The sequence below is a fragment of the Lutjanus erythropterus genome, chromosome 13, assembly GCF_056507025.1.
Source record: "Lutjanus erythropterus isolate fLutEry1 chromosome 13, fLutEry1.hap2, whole genome shotgun sequence".
NCBI lineage: Eukaryota > Metazoa > Chordata > Actinopteri > Lutjaniformes > Lutjanidae > Lutjanus > Lutjanus erythropterus.
Window position 1 is genome coordinate 37,524,495 of NC_139329.1, and position 18,082 is coordinate 37,542,576.

Genomic DNA, 18,082 nt, shown 5'->3' on the forward strand with positions numbered 1-18,082 from the left:
GTCTCCGCAACCTGGGGCTTTACATGGAGCTGTTTCTTCCTGGGACACGGACTGTTCCTCTCTGTGACATGAGGCTGTTTCTCCTTGCAACACAGGGTTTTTTATGGGGCTGTTCCTCCCCATGACATGGGGCCATTCCTCCTTGCAACATGAGGCTGATCCTCCTTGCAACACAGGGTTTACATGAGGCTTGTTCTTCCTGGGACATGGAGCTGTTCCTCCCTGTGATACAGGGTTTACATGGGACTATTTCTCCGTGCTACATGGGTCTGATTCTCCCTGTGACATGGGGCTGTTTTTCCCTGGAATATGGAGCCGTTTCCTCCTGTGACATGAACCCTTTCTTCCACCAGCTCTGGAGTGTTTTTTACTGCAGTATCCAACCCAAGCCACGATCTTTCCATAACCCTAACCTGTGCCTAAAGCTAAAGGGTTGAAAATTGTTTTTGGCTAAACATATCTGGTTGAAAAAGGACAGTAAAGGGATATCAAGTGCATGAAAAGGTGATGGACAGGGGGTTTGGCCCAAACATCCATAAGTTTGAAGACTGTGTTGATAAATGCACTTCTTGTCACTTTGTTGACAGAAGTTGTTCACGGTCACTAAGTGTCTGCGATGCTGTGGGAGCAGTGCACTGTGGGATTAGAGGATGTCAGATGTTATTTTGTGAAAACACCTCAACAGTGTTTGTCCAGATGTAACAGAATATTTGACCCTCCAGCCAGCAAAAGGACAATATTTCATGCACACTGCCTTCTCTGAAAAGCCTGCAGGGATGATCAGGAGTGTGTTATTTTCCTGGAGAATCACACATCTCCAGCGTGCGAGCCGCCTCGCTCTGTATGAAGGATGTAAAGCTGCAGAGCGCGCCCGTGTCAACACTGCCGTCCTGTAAATATTTATAGGTGTTTATCTGCTGGGCTGCGGATTATCAGCTTAGCGAGGTACAGTAGCCCCCCTCGACCAACACACACTTACTCACACACTCACCGGTTATCCTGATGTGTTGAGACTGCAGGGACAAACACAGCAGGAGGTCTGAATGTATGTGTGCTGAACCTCACAAATCAAAAAGTTGCTGATCGTATGTTAATCCTCTGCTGTACTGGCTGTATTTCTCTGTCACTGCGGTAAACTGTCTGTAAACACAGCAGCGGAGCTCACAAAGCACTTTATAGACAGGCATAAAAATAAGAATAGTGAACTCTATAAGAGGGAGATAAAAATAAAGTCTCTGTAAGGAGAATCAGATCTCTCAGGTACCATCAGACCTGCAGGTTGTGACTAACGAGACAAACTCTCAACAGCTCTTTGAATGAGGAGTTCTTTATTTTTAGCTTTTCTTTAGAATCTGTTTTCACATCTCCACCACCCTCCCTTAACCTTTTACTGAACTTGAACACTTTTAAATTTTAATAGCTTTATTTTTTGACAAGAAGCGCATGCTGACAAGGAGGGCTTTCTGCTTTCTGCATCGCTGGTCACCTCTGCAAAGCCTGGAAGCCCACAAGGCCCTGTGAAGCGATTCAGTCACGTCCCAAAAGTAAATGGATGGGAGTGAACTTGGCGTGGTGCTTGTTTGGTTTTCACTTCATCATGAGGCCGCCAACTGACCCGTGAGTCATGACCAGATGATTAGGTTATGTACGAGAGTCACATTATCGATTAGTTTTTGTTGAATTTTGAATTTTTCTTCCATCAACTGCATCTGAATTAAATTCACATCAGTGGTGGAAGAAGCGTTCAGATCTGTAATTATGTGGCGAGGAGCAAGAGCCTTGAATATTGTTTGGAAATGAATAACGCACACAGACTCGCTGCTGACAAGACAGAGAGGTGTTTTCACAAGAAACAAAATGTTGTTTTTTAATAATGATAATAATCAAAATAATCAAACAGACAGCTGGAATTGCTGAGGAGAAAATAATATTAATAGACAAATGAAAATTACTGGAAACCAACAACGTGGATCAAATTATTACTTTATTAGAATTATCACTAAAAGAGGCCTTGATATAAATCCTAAAAAGGTCAGTGAATATTAAAGTACATAAAACAGTCCAACATAAATTAAGATAAACTAGAAAACTAACAACTGAATCAGCTGTTTCTGGTTAAAGCTACTACAAGTATCAAATATCACATTATTCTGATTTTATTTTCAGTGAACATAAAAATTGTAATGCAGAACTGATCATTTCCACTAATCGTGTCAGTTTCAGTCAAAATAATATAACTCTGTGTAATATTACTTTTTTTTTTTTTTTTACCAAATCGTGCAGCCCTGCAGTCCAGTTCTTTCAGGCTGAGAACAACGATTAATCAATTATTAACTGATTATTGAATTATTCGTTATTTCAACTATTTTGATAATCAGTTTGAGTACAGTTTTAAGAAAAAAAGCAAAAATTCTCTGATTCTAGCCTCTTAAATGTGAAAATTTTGGTGTCTTTACTCCTCTATCACAGTAAACTCAATATATTTAAGCTGTGAGCAAAACATTTGACATTTGAGGACACTGATCAATATTTTTCACCTTTTTCTGTATAGGCAAGCAACTATTGATGATTGACTGATTAATTGATGAAAATAATCAACCAATTAATCGAAAATAATTGTCAGTTGCGTCTGTACTGAGAACTGTGACAGACTCCCCTGAATATTATTACATGTTTTTTGTGCCACACGTGATCATTTTCCTCAGGCCTTTGAAGTGTAAATGTATTTTTCTTTGCCATTAAAGCAGCTTTTGAAATGAAGTGAGTGGGTGTGTGCAGGTGTGTGTTTATGCATGTTTATTTGTGTGTGTGTGTGTGTGTGTGTGTGTGTGTGAGACAGTGAAAGAGATGAAGTGTGTTCATGTTCCCCTTGCAGTCAATCCTCCTCCAGCTGTAGATGGCTGCTGTGATAGACAGCAGAGGTTGACAGGGAGAGGAAAGGCTGCTCGTCGTCCTCCCCATCGCCTCCTCTATCGCTCTCTGCATCAAATTGGAGCTGTCAGTCAGCTCTCACCCGCAGCACAACACACTCTATCAGACCGCAACAACCGCGGGAAAAAACACGGCGTCAGTGAGCGGAGACACGGCAACGACGCCTGTTAGAAAAAGAACGAAAGGCAGGAAGCCCTGAAAGGAGGGGATGTGGGATGATTTGATGAAATGGAATCAGTTATCTGTTTTTATAAGATAAATTGCTCTGTCCTTCATAAAGTTTCTGCTCACCTCGAGCAGGAGAACAGCTGTGCTGCAGGTTTAAGAGCAAATTCACTTTCAGTCGACTTTCAGCTGCAGCTACATCGTAATGTTGGACCTTTCAGTCTCAATTAATTTCCTTATAGATCATTTTAATACTTTTATAAGAATCAAGAGGTATTTTTTTCTAGGTTAGCAGGTTAGTGGATGAAGCAGAGAGAACGTCCTTCAGCCAGAGGAGATGCATTTAAACACCTCAGTCTCCCAGCTGAGGTGTCTGTAAAGAATAAGACTGGCACTATTTTATACTTTATATTATACTTAAAGGTCTTAAAGTATGTTTTAATTGGCGTATAATCACCTGAAAATAATAATAATGTGTTTGTTTCCTTAGAACAGAGGTTTTTGAAGTGGAAGGTGGTTCTCCCCAGAGAGACAGTGAATGGAAGTGGACAAATATTAGTTATCAAAAGGAGATTTTCCCACTTTCCTAGAGTTAAAAACTAATAAATGCCTTTGAACAAATCTTTTTCTATGTATTTGAGGTTGTCTGAAATCTGAACCCATAAGACATTCAGCAGTTGAGCAAAACTAAGCAGGTAAACCAGGGGAGGGGAGGCTTTTTCCAAGCTTTGTCTGAGGGGAGACCCACAGTCTCAGACTGATCCCCGGCTTAGGATGAGCTATTTATATCTACAGAGGGAGAGAGATTAAACTTTAAAATTAGCAAATAATTAACCGATTAATTGAGAAAATTATCATCAGAATAATCAATAAAATAATATCCATTATTCTAGATGTGGTTGTTCAGCCTGGTCTCCCCGGTGACAGTCAGGAACGCTCTCGTCATTCTCATCATGACTGGTTACAATGATTCGATTGGTTGATTCGACTTCCATGTTCCATCCAGCATGTCCACAGGAAGACAACAACTCTTCAAAGATGACACAGATTATTACCATAGATTACACACTTGATTCCATATAGACTATCTATTTAAAGAAGAAAAAAAAATGTTTATATAGAAAAATTTGATCAAATTGTGACCAGACCTTAGAATCAAAAGTCGTATTGAATCATAGCTTTGGAGACTCGTGACACCCCTAATTGAAATGCATTTTGTGTGTAATTTCATGACATTTAATCTGTACTGACTCATTTTGTGCGGTGACGGCGTGTCATTTTATGTGCGACCGTCATAGAGGGAAAGTAATGTCAGATGACATGTAAAGAGCAACAAACTCCACATTGACAGCCTGACTTACATTGATTTGAACTGACGCCGCAACCGACCGTTGTGTAGCAGTAATACGCCCTTGTGTTTTGTTACCAGCATGAATGTGAGGAACATGGATGACTATTAAAGGTTTGATGCAGCATTTTTCCTTTATCCGAGACAAATTTCTCAGATAGGAGACAAATAAAGTAAACTAAATCTTAACTTTAATCCTACGACCATAACTTAGGTTACATAACACTCACAACGTACAATGAAGGTCACCATGACAACGTGCTAAAGGTTGAATATGCTAATCCAGGTAATGGAGAAGACAGTTTAATACAAACATCTGCAAAATCTTAGAGCAACAATATGAATGTGATACAGTTACAGTGGATTTATAAAAGCCTGAATATTAAAGATCAGTGACGAGGAAACAGTCAGAGTCTCTCTGTGTGAACAAACAGGTCATCATTCATCCTCCAGTCCCACAACAAGCATCACATCTGATACACCTGATACCTGCTGACGGTGTGTGTGTGTGTGTGTGTGTGTGTGTGTGTGTGTGTGTGTGTGTGTGTGTGTGTGTGTGTGTGTGTGTTCCTCACATTATGAGGAGACTAATCTGTTCACACACACAGATTGTTCTCATCCCACGTACTGAACCGCTCCTCTGTTTGTTACCGACATAAAGATTAAATCTGTTCTTGACATAAATTACCCTCCACTTCATTACAGTAATAAAACAGTCGAGACACAAACGAGCAGCAACACGCCACAGCCTCCGGCAGTGGTGCATCATGGGACTCTGTCTGTGCTGTGTGTGTGCATTTAAAAGCTTGTGTGTGTGTGTGGTTTTTTTTGCAGGGTGTTTGACTACCAGCGTGTCCCCTCCTCGGTCCCGGTGGATCCCAGTCCTGTCAAACGTCCCCGCCCTTCATCCTCCTCCTCCTCTTCCTCCTCCACATCAGCCCTGAGGATGAAGAGCAGCAGAGCGTCCAGCAGGAGCAACAACAACACACACGCCTCGTCCTCTGACAGCAAATGTAAGCGCTCACACACTCCACATGTTTGTGTGACTGATGTGTGCAGACCCAAGTTTTATCAGCAAGTCAACCTATTTAAACTTAACTGTTTATGAAGCTCAGTCTCTTCAATTTCTGTATAAATAACATGACTTTATACTTCCACATAGAGAGCCACGTATGCACCAAAGTCCAACTTTGCATGCAGGTGATACACGATCCTCCACATTAACTTACAGCTTGATTCCACCAGGCACGGCTGTGTTACACACGGCTGTGTTACACACGGCTGTGTTACACACGGCTGTGCCAAGTCTTAAAATAAGAATATAGTAGTGTGGATGTAGTCTTATATAGCCATTACATGAGCAAAAATGAGTACTGCAGTCCAAATGGTGAGTTGGAGCCACAGACTGTATATTAAACAGGTTGTAACCCTGTTTAATATACGATCTGTGGTAGAAGTTTCTCCCTGCCCCTCCTCCCCGACTCGTGGAAGCTCAGGCAGGCTGCAGGAGCTCTGCAGGAGCCCAGGTTGTGCACAACCTTGTAAACTGTCAATAACAGGAGATGACGAGTCCTCTGCTGTGAGCTGATCAGTTGTTTATAACTCTGCTGCTACACAAATGTGCATTTCCTGCTAAACTCCACTGACATTTTGTTCAATTTAACAGTTATATACATTTACTACATCTGCGAGATTATTAATGATAATGACTCATAAGCAGACACTAACTCATTCTGCAAAATTCAGAATTAATTTAAACTCAGTTCAACGTGAAACAAAGAGGGGCACTGTGGCTGTAGCTTTCATGTCACATAAAGCGAGTTTCCTTGATCTCTGATGACATATTGTAGTCATTTTATGATTTATTACAGAAAATATATTACAAATTTAAAGCTCATTTATGCCCCCTTCATGTATGAAAATAGATGCATGTGTTTCAAACGTTGTAACGGTCACTGCTCAGATACTTCAGCTGCCCTTTATTTTAGCATGCATGTTGCATGAAGCAATACGTCCACTAGAGGGCGCCATCGGAGTCAAAAGTTACACCAAAGACGAGGAACGACAGTCAAAAATTTCTGACAACATTAAAAATGATGATGCTGGAGGAGTGTGGAGGAAGCTTTGTAGATTGCGGTGGTCTGTGCGACATTAAATGCATCACGACATGTGGAAGGAGAATTCTTTTTGCTAATTGATTGACTATGAATGTCATTTCTAGTATTTTTGCTGTTTAAAACTTAGGTGTCGTGTGGTCGTGGCTCTCTTGAAATATTGGCAGCACTGTTACACTCACCCCATGACTTCCGGTGGTACCGCTCTGTTTTGTCTGTATCTGTAAGCTTTCAGAACACATGCAGAAATAGGGACTAAATTAACACAGAGGACAGACAGAAGATTCTGACCGTATCCCTTATCTAACGTAGAACATAAATGAGCCTTTAGAGGCCATTCTTCTTTCCATTACAAGACTTTTTAACTAGCCTCTTAATTCTACGTGTTGTATCTAATAGCATGCAAAACTACATGTTGTACTCGGGGTGTTTTATCTCCACAAAGATAATTTTCCAAAGGCTGTCTTGATTTTTGTCTCATGCTTTTGATGTCAAAAGTATTTAAGCGTGATCCAGTTTCTGCCCACTGAGCTCAACATGATCGTTGAACCAAATGAATAAAGCCAAATTCGTGACCACTGGGGTTATGACCACATCGCTGCTGAGTGTAAAGAACAAAAAGAAATTCTTAAATATATAAATATTAGACTGCGAGCGTGTCCTCCGAGTGTGGCACAAACAGTTCAGGCACTTGTGTGGGTTTGAATATTAAAAAGCTTTTAACCAGAGAGGGCAGAGACACCAGCACCCTGCTGATGGCAGAGGTCGATACGCAGGGTTGTTTAACGCCTCAACCCTCTCCAATCAAACGCTTTTAAATTTCAAACTCTCGACCCGGGTGTTCACATTCGAGGCCGAAATATTTTGGTTTTTTTTTTTATATCTTTAAGTCTGCAGCTTGACACGAGCTCCTGTGGAAACCTGGAGCATTCAGAGGATCCTTCCCTTTCTAAAACCCCGCTCATGTTATCTCCCGCCTGTGTGATGGTTCGTCTCGGTGGTGGGGCCCCAGGGTGCCTGAGAGAAGGCGGGTGGGGGGGCGCCAGATGGTCTCTTCATTAAAGGCTTCTGTACCGCAGGGCTCTCCTTCCTGCTATAACCCAGCCGAGCCTATCAGCACTCGCAATTAGACTGAGTTAATAGTGCGTGGCAAATAAGAATTGTTTATACTAGTTTATTACAAGCCTTAATAGTTTTTACTTCGCCCCATCACAAGAAAATTAGATTGCCTTTGCAAGCTTCCGAGGTCGAAAAGCTTTCAGGAGTGAAGTAGTTTTCAGGGTCGTTTGGCGAGCTGTTGGCGGCGCCGGCGGTCCATTACAGAGCACAGCGAGGGCGAAGGCTCGTGCAGCGGAAGGAGGTGGGAATGCAGCGCTGAGAGTAATTGATGGTGCCGGACTACAGGCTTGATGACCACAGGGGTCACTGGATGACATTTGCATCTGCATGGAGCTGTAAAGCCACACTGCGGTCCAAAATGATTTTCAAGTATGTTTTTAGCCAACATGAAGAGAAAATCATTCAGAAACGCAACAGCATTCTTAATCAGTACTGTTTTTGAGTGTATTTGTCCTTTTCCTGCACCACACACTTTTGTACGGAGCTGGCTTTGTGCTCGGGGTCATTATATCACCGTGTACAGCAATAAGATTTCCCTTCTTTGGAACTGAGGAGCCAAAACAGCTGCAGACACAAAACTAAGAAAAGTATGGGGTTTCCAATACTGACAATATAGTTGATCACTTCCCTCTATTGTTTTCATTTTTGTCCCCATTCATCTCTGTCTCTGTCTCTCTGCAGTGAAGATGGCGGAGCTACTTGCCATAAAGAGGGAGCTGACAGTGATCAAGGTTCAGATCGACGGCCTGTTGGACTGTGTAGACAAGATGGACAGACAGAGGAAGGACTGCTCAGGTAGAGGCAACAAGCATTTGGGACAGTTTCCTGTCCCTCACTGTCTTATAAAATATAACCAACCCAGCAGCCTACAACCTTCAGGATCAGAGAGACATGGTAACAAGGCTCCTGGTTGTGAAATGGATGCAGTTTAGTTTAGCTTAGGCTTCAAAATTTCTTGTTCAGGTTTCAGAAAGGATCATGGCTTGGATTAGTTAGTTACAGCAATTAAGTTATGTTCACAAGTTTGGAGCAATGGGCCCTTTTTTCTGAATAACAGGGAGTTATCAGTTTTTTTTTACACCGAGTATATTAGGGTTGGGTGATATGTTTCAATTTTCCAACCAGCCATCGTCAGCCCATCCATCAGTGATTGGCGATATCTTCTTCTTCTTCACAGCATTTCTGTATTTGGCTGTTTTCCATATTTGCAGCACTTTTTCTAAATGCTTCACAGGTGTCAAACCGGTGAAGATGTTGTCTGTTTGCATGTGTTTTCTGAAGTCGGTATTCTGCTTTCCGTGTTTGTCAGCGTGTGAGCGTCCGCCGTGGTCCGTATGATGTAAATGTCACCATCAGAGAGTGTACGCAAAGGCTCTGTACGGACATCCATGCACCCGCATTTGTACTGATAAATGTTTGTGTCTACGCACGAGTGGAGCGCTTCTTCCAAGCAGACCGCAGAAACTAAACAGAAGTAACTGACGTCCGAGGCGTCTGCAGCTGTCCATGGACGTGTCTGTTTGCACTGCACTGAGCTGAGTTCTTGAATAACAGTCTGGGCTCACGTTTTACCATATAATACATTTTTTTGAAAGTGCAATCATGCCATGTTTTTAGCTGAAATATTAATATTTAAAATTGTTGCCAATTAAAAGTCCAGTGTGTAGGATTTATGGAGATTTATTGGCAGAATGTGGCAGAGATTGAATTTAATATTCAGAAGTATGTTTTCATTAGTGTATGATCACCTGAAAATAAAAATCTTTGTGTTTGTTTGGACAAACCAAACACTGGCTCTAGATACAGCACAGGTGTCTGCGAACTCACCACGAGATGCCACTAAACCCCACACACTGGTCCTTTAATTTTCTCTCAATCGACTACTTGTTTCTGTATCAACTGTTTGATAGTTTCATTTATAACAAAACATCATATTTTATAAAAACTTAAAAGTCTTGTGTACAAAAATCTTCACTTGTAAAGAAACTGAGGCTGTCAGATAAATATACTGAAGTAAAAAGTATAAATTTTCCTCTCTGAAATGTTGGGGAAGAAGTAGAAAATGGCATGAAGAGAAAGTACTAAGTAAAGTACAAGTATCTCAAATTTGTACTTACAGTAAATGTACTTTGCTGCCGTCCACTACTGTCACTACCGTCAGAGGTTTCCCATAGACGACCAGTGTTAATGAACATGTAATCTGTCAGCCTGCATCATGTCCTCCATGTCTCAGGTGGACGTCTCTGACTGGGTCCAGATCAGCGTTATTAAAATCATCCATATCAGGCTGAAACATCAGTCTGATCCGGGTTTGATCCACCCCGAGAACGACTGAACTCTGAACTGAAGTTTATTATTGCAAATGATCTGTGAGGGGCCGCCGATGCAGAGAGAGTCGGTTTGTTTACCATCAGATGTGATCCGCTATCACGCTGCATCTGTGAGTAATGGTTCAATGACAAAACTGCCGCCGGCGGAGCGTGGATTATGACAGTGAGGTAAACAGCGATAAACACCGGCCTCATAACCTTTCATAAGCTCCCCTTCAGCGCTCGGCAGTTATCTTGTCGTCGACCAGCTCTCTGTGTGTGTGTGTGTGTTGGTTTTATTTCTCTGCCTGTGGAAGAGGAAAATTTTCTTGCGAGGATAAAAAGATGAGGAAATTATCCAAAGTGACATGTTGACAGTCTTCACTTCTTTATATTTTTTTTCCTCCAACATAAATTTTGGAAAACTTCTCTTGCTTCCTGCCGACGATGAGATAGTAAGACGGTTCTGTGGAATAATGATGTGTGAATAATGTGTGAAAGTCAGTGGTGGAATGTCACTAGTTTTACACAAATATTATACTTAAGTACAAAGTTAAATCCCTTCTACTTTACTTCAGTATTTTCTTTTCGTCCAACTTTCATTTCCTGATTCTATACTATCATAATACTTAAGTATTATAATTGAATATTATGATTTATTGAGAATTTTGTTTGCTTTTTTAACAGTAGACCATGAGAAAATGTTGGATCATACACTTCTCGACTGCATGTCTGCTGACATGCAGGGCCTCTTCCGAGGAGTAGTTGCATTTTTAAACCGCCTGGTAATTTTGAGTTTGAGTTTTGACGCTTTGAGGTTGCTGTAGCTGCTCATTGTGGAGTGTCAAAACCAGAGTAACAGATTGATTTAATGATGTGTTTCCACAGATCAGAGGAAATATATGCCTTACAGTACGAGTGCACGTGTCATTTATCGTTCACGTTGGGCATATTAATGTAACTGTGATGCTAATTTATGTTAGCAAATTAATGGGAATTCCCATTATGTGTTAGCATCAAGCTAACAGAATAAACACTAGTTACTAAAAATACATCCAGCAATCCAAACATCAACCAGGAATCATAAAAAACAATAACAATACTTAAGAAAATCTACTTTTTCTTCCCAACCCAAGTTTCTATTTTTTACTCCACTACTTGTACTTTTTACTTCACTGTATTTATCTGGCAGCTTTAATTACCAGTTACTTTACAAATTAAGACTTCTACAAACAAAACATATGAAGAGTTTATAAAATATGACAACATTTCTCACTGATCTTCACACTGGACCTAACAAACATCATTAACTGTTGTAAAATCTCTGTAAACCACAACGAATACATGATGTCAGTGATGGTCCTCACTGTGTGTGTGTGTGTGTGTGTGTGTGTGTGTGTGTGTGTGTGTGTGTGTGTGTGTGTGTGTGTGTCAGAGTGTCCTCAGAGCAGGGAGCCCAGTGTGTCTCCTCATCGAGGTTCAGTCAGCAGTTTGGACAGAGAAAGTCCTGAACCAGGAGAGGCCAGCGAGGACGAGCCGCTGCACTACCAGCACTACTACCCCCACAGCTACCCCCACAGGGTAAATATATGCCACTACTACCCCCACAGGATTCATAATTATCCCTACTACCCTTTAAATTGCCTACACACAGAGTTCCTAATAAGTACCCCAGCTCCACCCACTCCTGCCCCCCGCAAGGTAAATGACTACCTCAATAACTGCCCCCTGCGCTGATCTGCCCTATAGAATATAATGTAATACTGCCCTCTTGTGGATAATCTATTATTAACATCACCTCTTGTCCTCTCCACAGAGAGACTGCTGTCAGCCTGCTGGTTGATTTATAAACTGTCAGAAAAAAAAAAAAAAAAGTTTCTGTCAAAGTTTCCCGTGATTGAAGGTGTCATTCAAATATCTTGCTTCGACTCACCAACAGTGAAAACCCCCAAAGATATTATAATAACAGAAAATTGTAAAAAGCTGTTGCAAATCATTCAGTTATCAAAATAGTTCCAGATTAATTTTCTGTGGGGTCAAAATTTGCTACAGTGATAAATTGTCTGGGCTTAAAAAAATTTTAAAAAACTAATTTTGTTCAGAATTATAAATCACTGAAGCAGCTTTAAAAAAAAACACAAAACAGGAAGGATAAATGAGTCTTATTGTAGTTGACGTTAAACTAAAATTAGAGGAGACACTGTTTCCTTGCCTCAGTCCATCTCAGACCGCTGATTTAATGAGAAACAGTCAAACTGTGTCTCGTCCCTCCACACCGCACAGAGCGGCCCACAGACAATTTGCATAATCTGTGGTGGACGACGTGTTTACTGTCGCCTTGCAGGTCGTTTTTATTCAGCACCTCGTCGGCGTGAAGCAGATCAGCGGCGTGGAGGAACGGTGCTTTCAGTGTTTCTGTTTCCTTACAGGGAAACATAATGATATAGAATTAGCCTGCAGGCGTCCTACCTGCCTGACAGAGCCGAGCTGCCTCATTAATCTGAGCGGAGGCAGAGAACAGACCGGCCCTTAATCTGCTGCATTGTTTCTCTGACAGGAAGTGTGTGTGTGTGTGTGTGTGTGTGAATAACAGACAGTGTGATAGTAATTACCATTTGTGTGTGTAGATGTGTGTGTGCAACAAATTGTGTTGGTAAGAACAGGATGTTTTTTGTGGATTCTGGATGTAAATGCCATGAATATATATGTACCTACATAATTCTTACTAACACAATTTGTTGCACACACACAGACATAAGTGTGTGTAGAACTGGTGAAGATGAGGTTGTAGTGGCTGCAGTGATGACGATGATGATGATGATGATGATGATGATGAGCACAGATGCCTGAGCAATGGAGCAGGAGGAGCAGCTGAACCTCCCCTGTTAGATTTGTGGGAGCAAATGTGTGTCAAAAATGCAAGTCTCGTTCAAAAACACTCCAAGGCTCACTGTAAGGTTTGTACAGAATTAAAATGCCTTTATTTTACGTGGCAAAAAGAGTTAAAAATGAAGGAGAAAAGTGTGTGTGTGTCTTTATTATCTTTATTTAAGGACTCGTTAAAATGTCTTAAATATATTAAATATTAAAAATATTTCTTAAATGGAGTTTGGTGTAATATTTTCCCAGGGATCTTTAGTTATCTCAAACTGGTAATATGTATATTTTTTAACATTTTGCCACCACTACAGAAAAGAAATCCTATCATACTGCCCCTTGCCTGGCACTAATCCTGCATCCCCACATGACTGCAGTGTGTATTTATTGATCCACTGTCTTGTGGTTTCTCTGTTTTTTCCAGATAAAGCAGCATCAGTCTGATCTGGAGGACGATCTGTGATACTGCAGCTCGGGTACGAACTCTGTCCGTCCGTCTGTCCCTGTTATTTTGCACACAAAATCTCAGGATGTTCGTCAATTTCTTGTGAAAGTGAAATCTCAGGAGCGCCTGAGGGGAATCTGTTCAAGCTTGGCACAAATGTTCACTTGGACTCAATGTTTTTATCCAAAACTCAAGAATTAATTTGCTAATTATGACAAAATTACACAAATATATTTCCAAAAGGTCAAAAGTCAATGTTATAGTGACATCATAATGTTCAGCTCTCTGTCAGTCCTCTGTTCTCCTCTGTAAAAATATCCTCTAAGTGAAGACAGAATGTTTTTTTCACTGGAAATTATTAACTTCACCACATATATGAGTTTGGACAGACATAGATGGTAAACTGCACCTTAACTGGCAATCCAACCCTGCCTGCAACCCTGGTTCCAACTCAAGATGTAAATCTTTTAAAACTGCTATAAAGTTATAAAGTTTTTCTTTTTTTCTTCTTTATTTATTCATGGGAGTTTGTGTTGCATAGGGACGTTAAAAAAAGTTTCTGATCAGTTGCTGACTCTAATCTCAGGTGTGTTCATGTCCTTAAATGCACCAGCAGCAGTTTCTGACATTTGCTGCTCACATCTGTATTACATCATGACAATTACATAACTTAGAACAACTAAAGACAAATAAATGAATCAGATAGTTTACTGTGAAGAGCTTCCTGCAGCAGAGTGTTTTGAGATGCTCTTCATAGAGCGGTGAAATTACCTGAGTATAAAGCTGATGATATGCTTTAGAAAACAGTCAACGGTGATGTAAAGTACTGTTTGCACAATCTGAAGTTCATTAGATCAGTCTCTTGAGCTACAATGAACTCATTCTCTTTAAACTTAAAGGAAAACATCAGGATAGGATTTTTAAATGCATGTCTGGACATCTACACGTCTTGTTTCAGACTCTCCTCCTGTTCTTTTTTTTCAGATTCTTCCAGAAACAGAAGCTCTGAGTCACAACAGCTGAGATGGAAGATGCTTCAAGGAGGCGCTGACAACATGAACTGTATCAGACCGACTCTCCTCCACCCCTGAATCTGTCTCTTTTCTTTCTGTCGGACTTTTCATCCTGTAAACTGATCCAACTCCAGTTCTGGTTTCCAGTCCGCAATGACCAGAAAACCCTCGAGATGTTCCTGGTGCATCACTGACTCCGGTGCGTCACACTAACATATGACACATGGGTCAGTCTGGCTAAACTGCTGCACCATGCTGCTGAATCTGCAGAGCTTTTAGATGATTTCAAACATTTTAAGTAGCCATTGATTTAGTTTACAGTAATATCAGGAGAATATAAATTAGCAGAAACTTTCTGCATGCAAACAATCCTTCACAGTGGGCAATTTATTTAATTTTATTGGGTCTCTCTTTAGTAATGCAATCAGAAATAGTTCAGCATCTTAGAATTAATGGTGCACCAACCACAAAAAACATTTTCTATCATTCATAAGGTATATTTGGCAGATTTGTAGTTCTTCTTAGCTCTTTTCTTTGTGTTCTTGTTTTATTATATTATATTATATTATATTACTCTATACTCAGATAGAAAAAATACATTTTCTTCCGTAAAAGACTTCATATCAGTCTCATTTATCAGCCTTTAACCTTGCCTCTCATGTTGGACTCCACTCTGATTAATGTTAATAAAGTCAGTGTGGCAGCAGCTGGCAGCTCCTTATCACACACTTTATTTTCATCACGTGTGTTGTCATCATGTGTAACCAGACGCGTACAGGACCGCATTACGGTTCTGTATTAAAGGCTCATTGAGCACGCTTTTATGACTCGACCGGGTGAACTGCAGTTTAATTCACTCAGGAAATCAGTTATAAAATGATATGAGACTCTGATGATTTACTGAAATGGGAATAAGAGTTACATGTGGTGGATGTAAATGGGGAAGATTACATGTTTCCACCGATGGATCAGTGTAGCATGTAAAAAGGTTTGGTTCAGGTTGGTTAAATGATCAGACAAGACCCTGGGATGCTAACAGTATGAACTTAAACAAGCTAACAGCTGTCAGTGATCATTTTCAATGCCAGAGCTCGCCTCCCAACATGCATGTCGTTGCATCCTGGGCTTAGCGCCGCCTGAGAAGTTTGAGATTTGTTTTGTGCGGAGCCAGACTTTTCTCCAGTGCTGAGCGATGTGCAGAAAGATCCGGCTGTATGACGCCTGTTAGCAGCTAAAACAGCTTGACTCAAGTTAGCTTCAGGACCGTCAAAGATCAACACTTCAGATTTTGGTCGTCAATCAGTGAACTTTACTCCCAGGTCTGATAGAACTGAGTTTTGGACACGCAGAATAGACATGAGATAATAAACACGTGGTAAACATTGTGAAAGTGTCACAGTTTCTTTAGGTTTAACCAACGAAACTACTTGGTTTGCTTTCGTTATGCAAGTTAATTTATGCATGTGACTTTAAATAAGTAAACGCTGACTTTTGTTCTTACATGGGCAAGCTATTCATAAACTCTGCGCTCGAAGAAAATTTCCACTTCAGGGGTCATGAATGCCACAAAACAAGGGATGTTCATGTGGACTTGACTCGTGGAAGCTGGAAACACGACCCCATTTGAAGGCAGCATTTGTTTCTCGCTTTTGCTTCCTGTCAAAACAGCATTAACACATCGATGGATGACGCAGTTTTGTCCTGTCCTCCTTCCCTGTCAGCCCGTCCATCCAACATTTAGATGTTCTGTGTTATCTACAAATGTCAATGCCACCACACCCCCTTGTTTGTGTCTTTCTAACAAAACAGTCCAATATAAAACTCCCTCCATTATATTTTACTTTCATTTTATGACATTGTCTTTTTTATGGAGAGCAAAGCCACTAACTTGTTGTCAAACACATGAAAAGTTTTCCTCGAGTGTGTTTACCAGCTGGACGATATGGACAACTGTGACTGACTGTAAATATGTTTAGAGCTTTCATGTAAAATATTTGTCAGTTTAAAAAGATGACACTTGAAAATATTTATGTGTACAGTAGTGGCTCTTTATACTTATTATAATATTATTTCAAACTTTAAAAAAAAGATACTAAAAAGTTTTAATAAGAAATCCTGTGACTGCAGGTCCAGAATCATTTTTGGAAATATGACGATGTTTCATTTTGCCTTGCTGTAGTTTCTGCTGTTGGTGCTTTTGTGTTTGTCCTCTGTGCTAAATGTGATAAACTTCAGTGTGAGTGTAGTAAAAGTATTTTTCATAAAATAGATGTGTGGTTGGAGTTTTGTGTGTGTGACGATAATATGATTCTCTATTTATTTGTCAAGTCTTTTATATGATTACAGTGAGTAGTGAAGACATTCACATCAGCGGGTGATGGACACTCCTGCATTTGCGAAGGTTTGCTTCGTGGACGCCAATAGTTCCTGTTCTTTTCCCCCTCTAAAGGGAGACAAGAGGTCAAAGGTCAGGTTAGAAATTTAGTGTCTTGCTCAAAGCTGTTTGTTTTTGTAACACCAGTTATCTATTAACATTTCCACCAGTTTCCAGTCTTTGTGCTGAGCTGACTGGCTGCACCTTGATATTTAACAGACTGATATGAGAGTGGGATTGATTTAACACGGCAAGAGAACAAACAAGCACATTTATTCCTATAAATCCCCAAATTATCGTCCTGATGTTTTGAAACTTGTCTGTTACTGTTCCCATGTTGAGTTTTAAAAACCTCACTGAACTCAGAGGAATTTAATAAAGTTTTGATGCTTTAACAAACACAGGAAGTCTCCAAAAATCTTTAAAGCCAGTTAATGCTTTTAGTCAAAAGTCTGGAAACAAAAGACTCTCGCTTTCAGAAGAAATATAGAGAATAAAAAAGCAAACACTACTCAGAAGTGTTCAAAAACACACAAAATGTTTTTCACATTGTTACAGCGTACAAACTTATCACAGCATAACAAGAAATTATAACAAAATTATAACAAAAAAATCTTGTTATAACAATATACTGTGTCTAGTTATAAAGCCAAAGGTTTCATGTTCACTTTAAAACTAAAAAGTTGACTCATAATTTCAACTAAATGTTTGAGTTCTGAAACAAACTTAACAAAGTTTTGCCAAAATCTTCTGCTGAGTTAATTTACTTTTCTTCTTTAGACAAACTTGAATTGTTGAGGTTTAGTTATAAATAATATATGTCATTATTTTTATTAGTTTATTAGTCATTATTCACCTTCACTTCAATGAGTTTACTCAAAAAATTTTGACATATGGTTATTTGAGGGTTTTGAAAACTCCATCTCCAAAACTCCATTAATCATCTCAACAAATTATAGGTAAAACTTTACAAAACTTTCAAATCTAAAAGAATTGGCTGTTTTCTCAACTTTTTTGTTTTTACAGATAATTTATGTTGTTATAACATAAAACGCTTCACATTATAATCTTATAGCTTACTGTATTAACATGATGTTACTGTATAATGTTAACATAAGTTAATATGTTATAAATTGGTAACTTATAGGAAGATATTACATTATATGAAATTATATTGTTATAACATGACAGAAATCTTGTTATAACAAAACACTCACATTATAATTTGGCCTGGCAACAACACACTGACATAAAACAGAAACAATATAACATACAGCAATAAAAGAAAAAAATCAAATACACTATAATTAAAGAGTAACTTTCCCCTTCAGGTTTAATATAATATCACATCGTCTGTGTTTTAATTAAATCAGATGGAGCTTATCAT

At 39.8% G+C, this 18,082-nt stretch overlaps 1 protein-coding gene across 1 annotated transcript in view; it reads left to right on the top strand.

Moving 5' to 3' along the window:
* Positions 1 to 13,337, top strand: part of LOC146317075 (RNA-binding Raly-like protein) — a 51,917-nt gene extending 38,580 nt beyond the window's left edge. Inside the window, exons 4-7 of the mRNA XM_084733746.1 lie at positions 5,279 to 5,457; positions 8,359 to 8,472; positions 11,422 to 11,567; positions 13,288 to 13,337. Coding sequence (XP_084589872.1) covers positions 5,279 to 5,457; positions 8,359 to 8,472; positions 11,422 to 11,567; positions 13,288 to 13,326 — 478 coding nt within the window. The 3' untranslated portion in view covers positions 13,327 to 13,337. The remainder of the gene's footprint in view (positions 1 to 5,278; positions 5,458 to 8,358; positions 8,473 to 11,421; positions 11,568 to 13,287) is intronic.
* Positions 13,338 to 18,082: the final 4,745 nt, after the last annotated feature.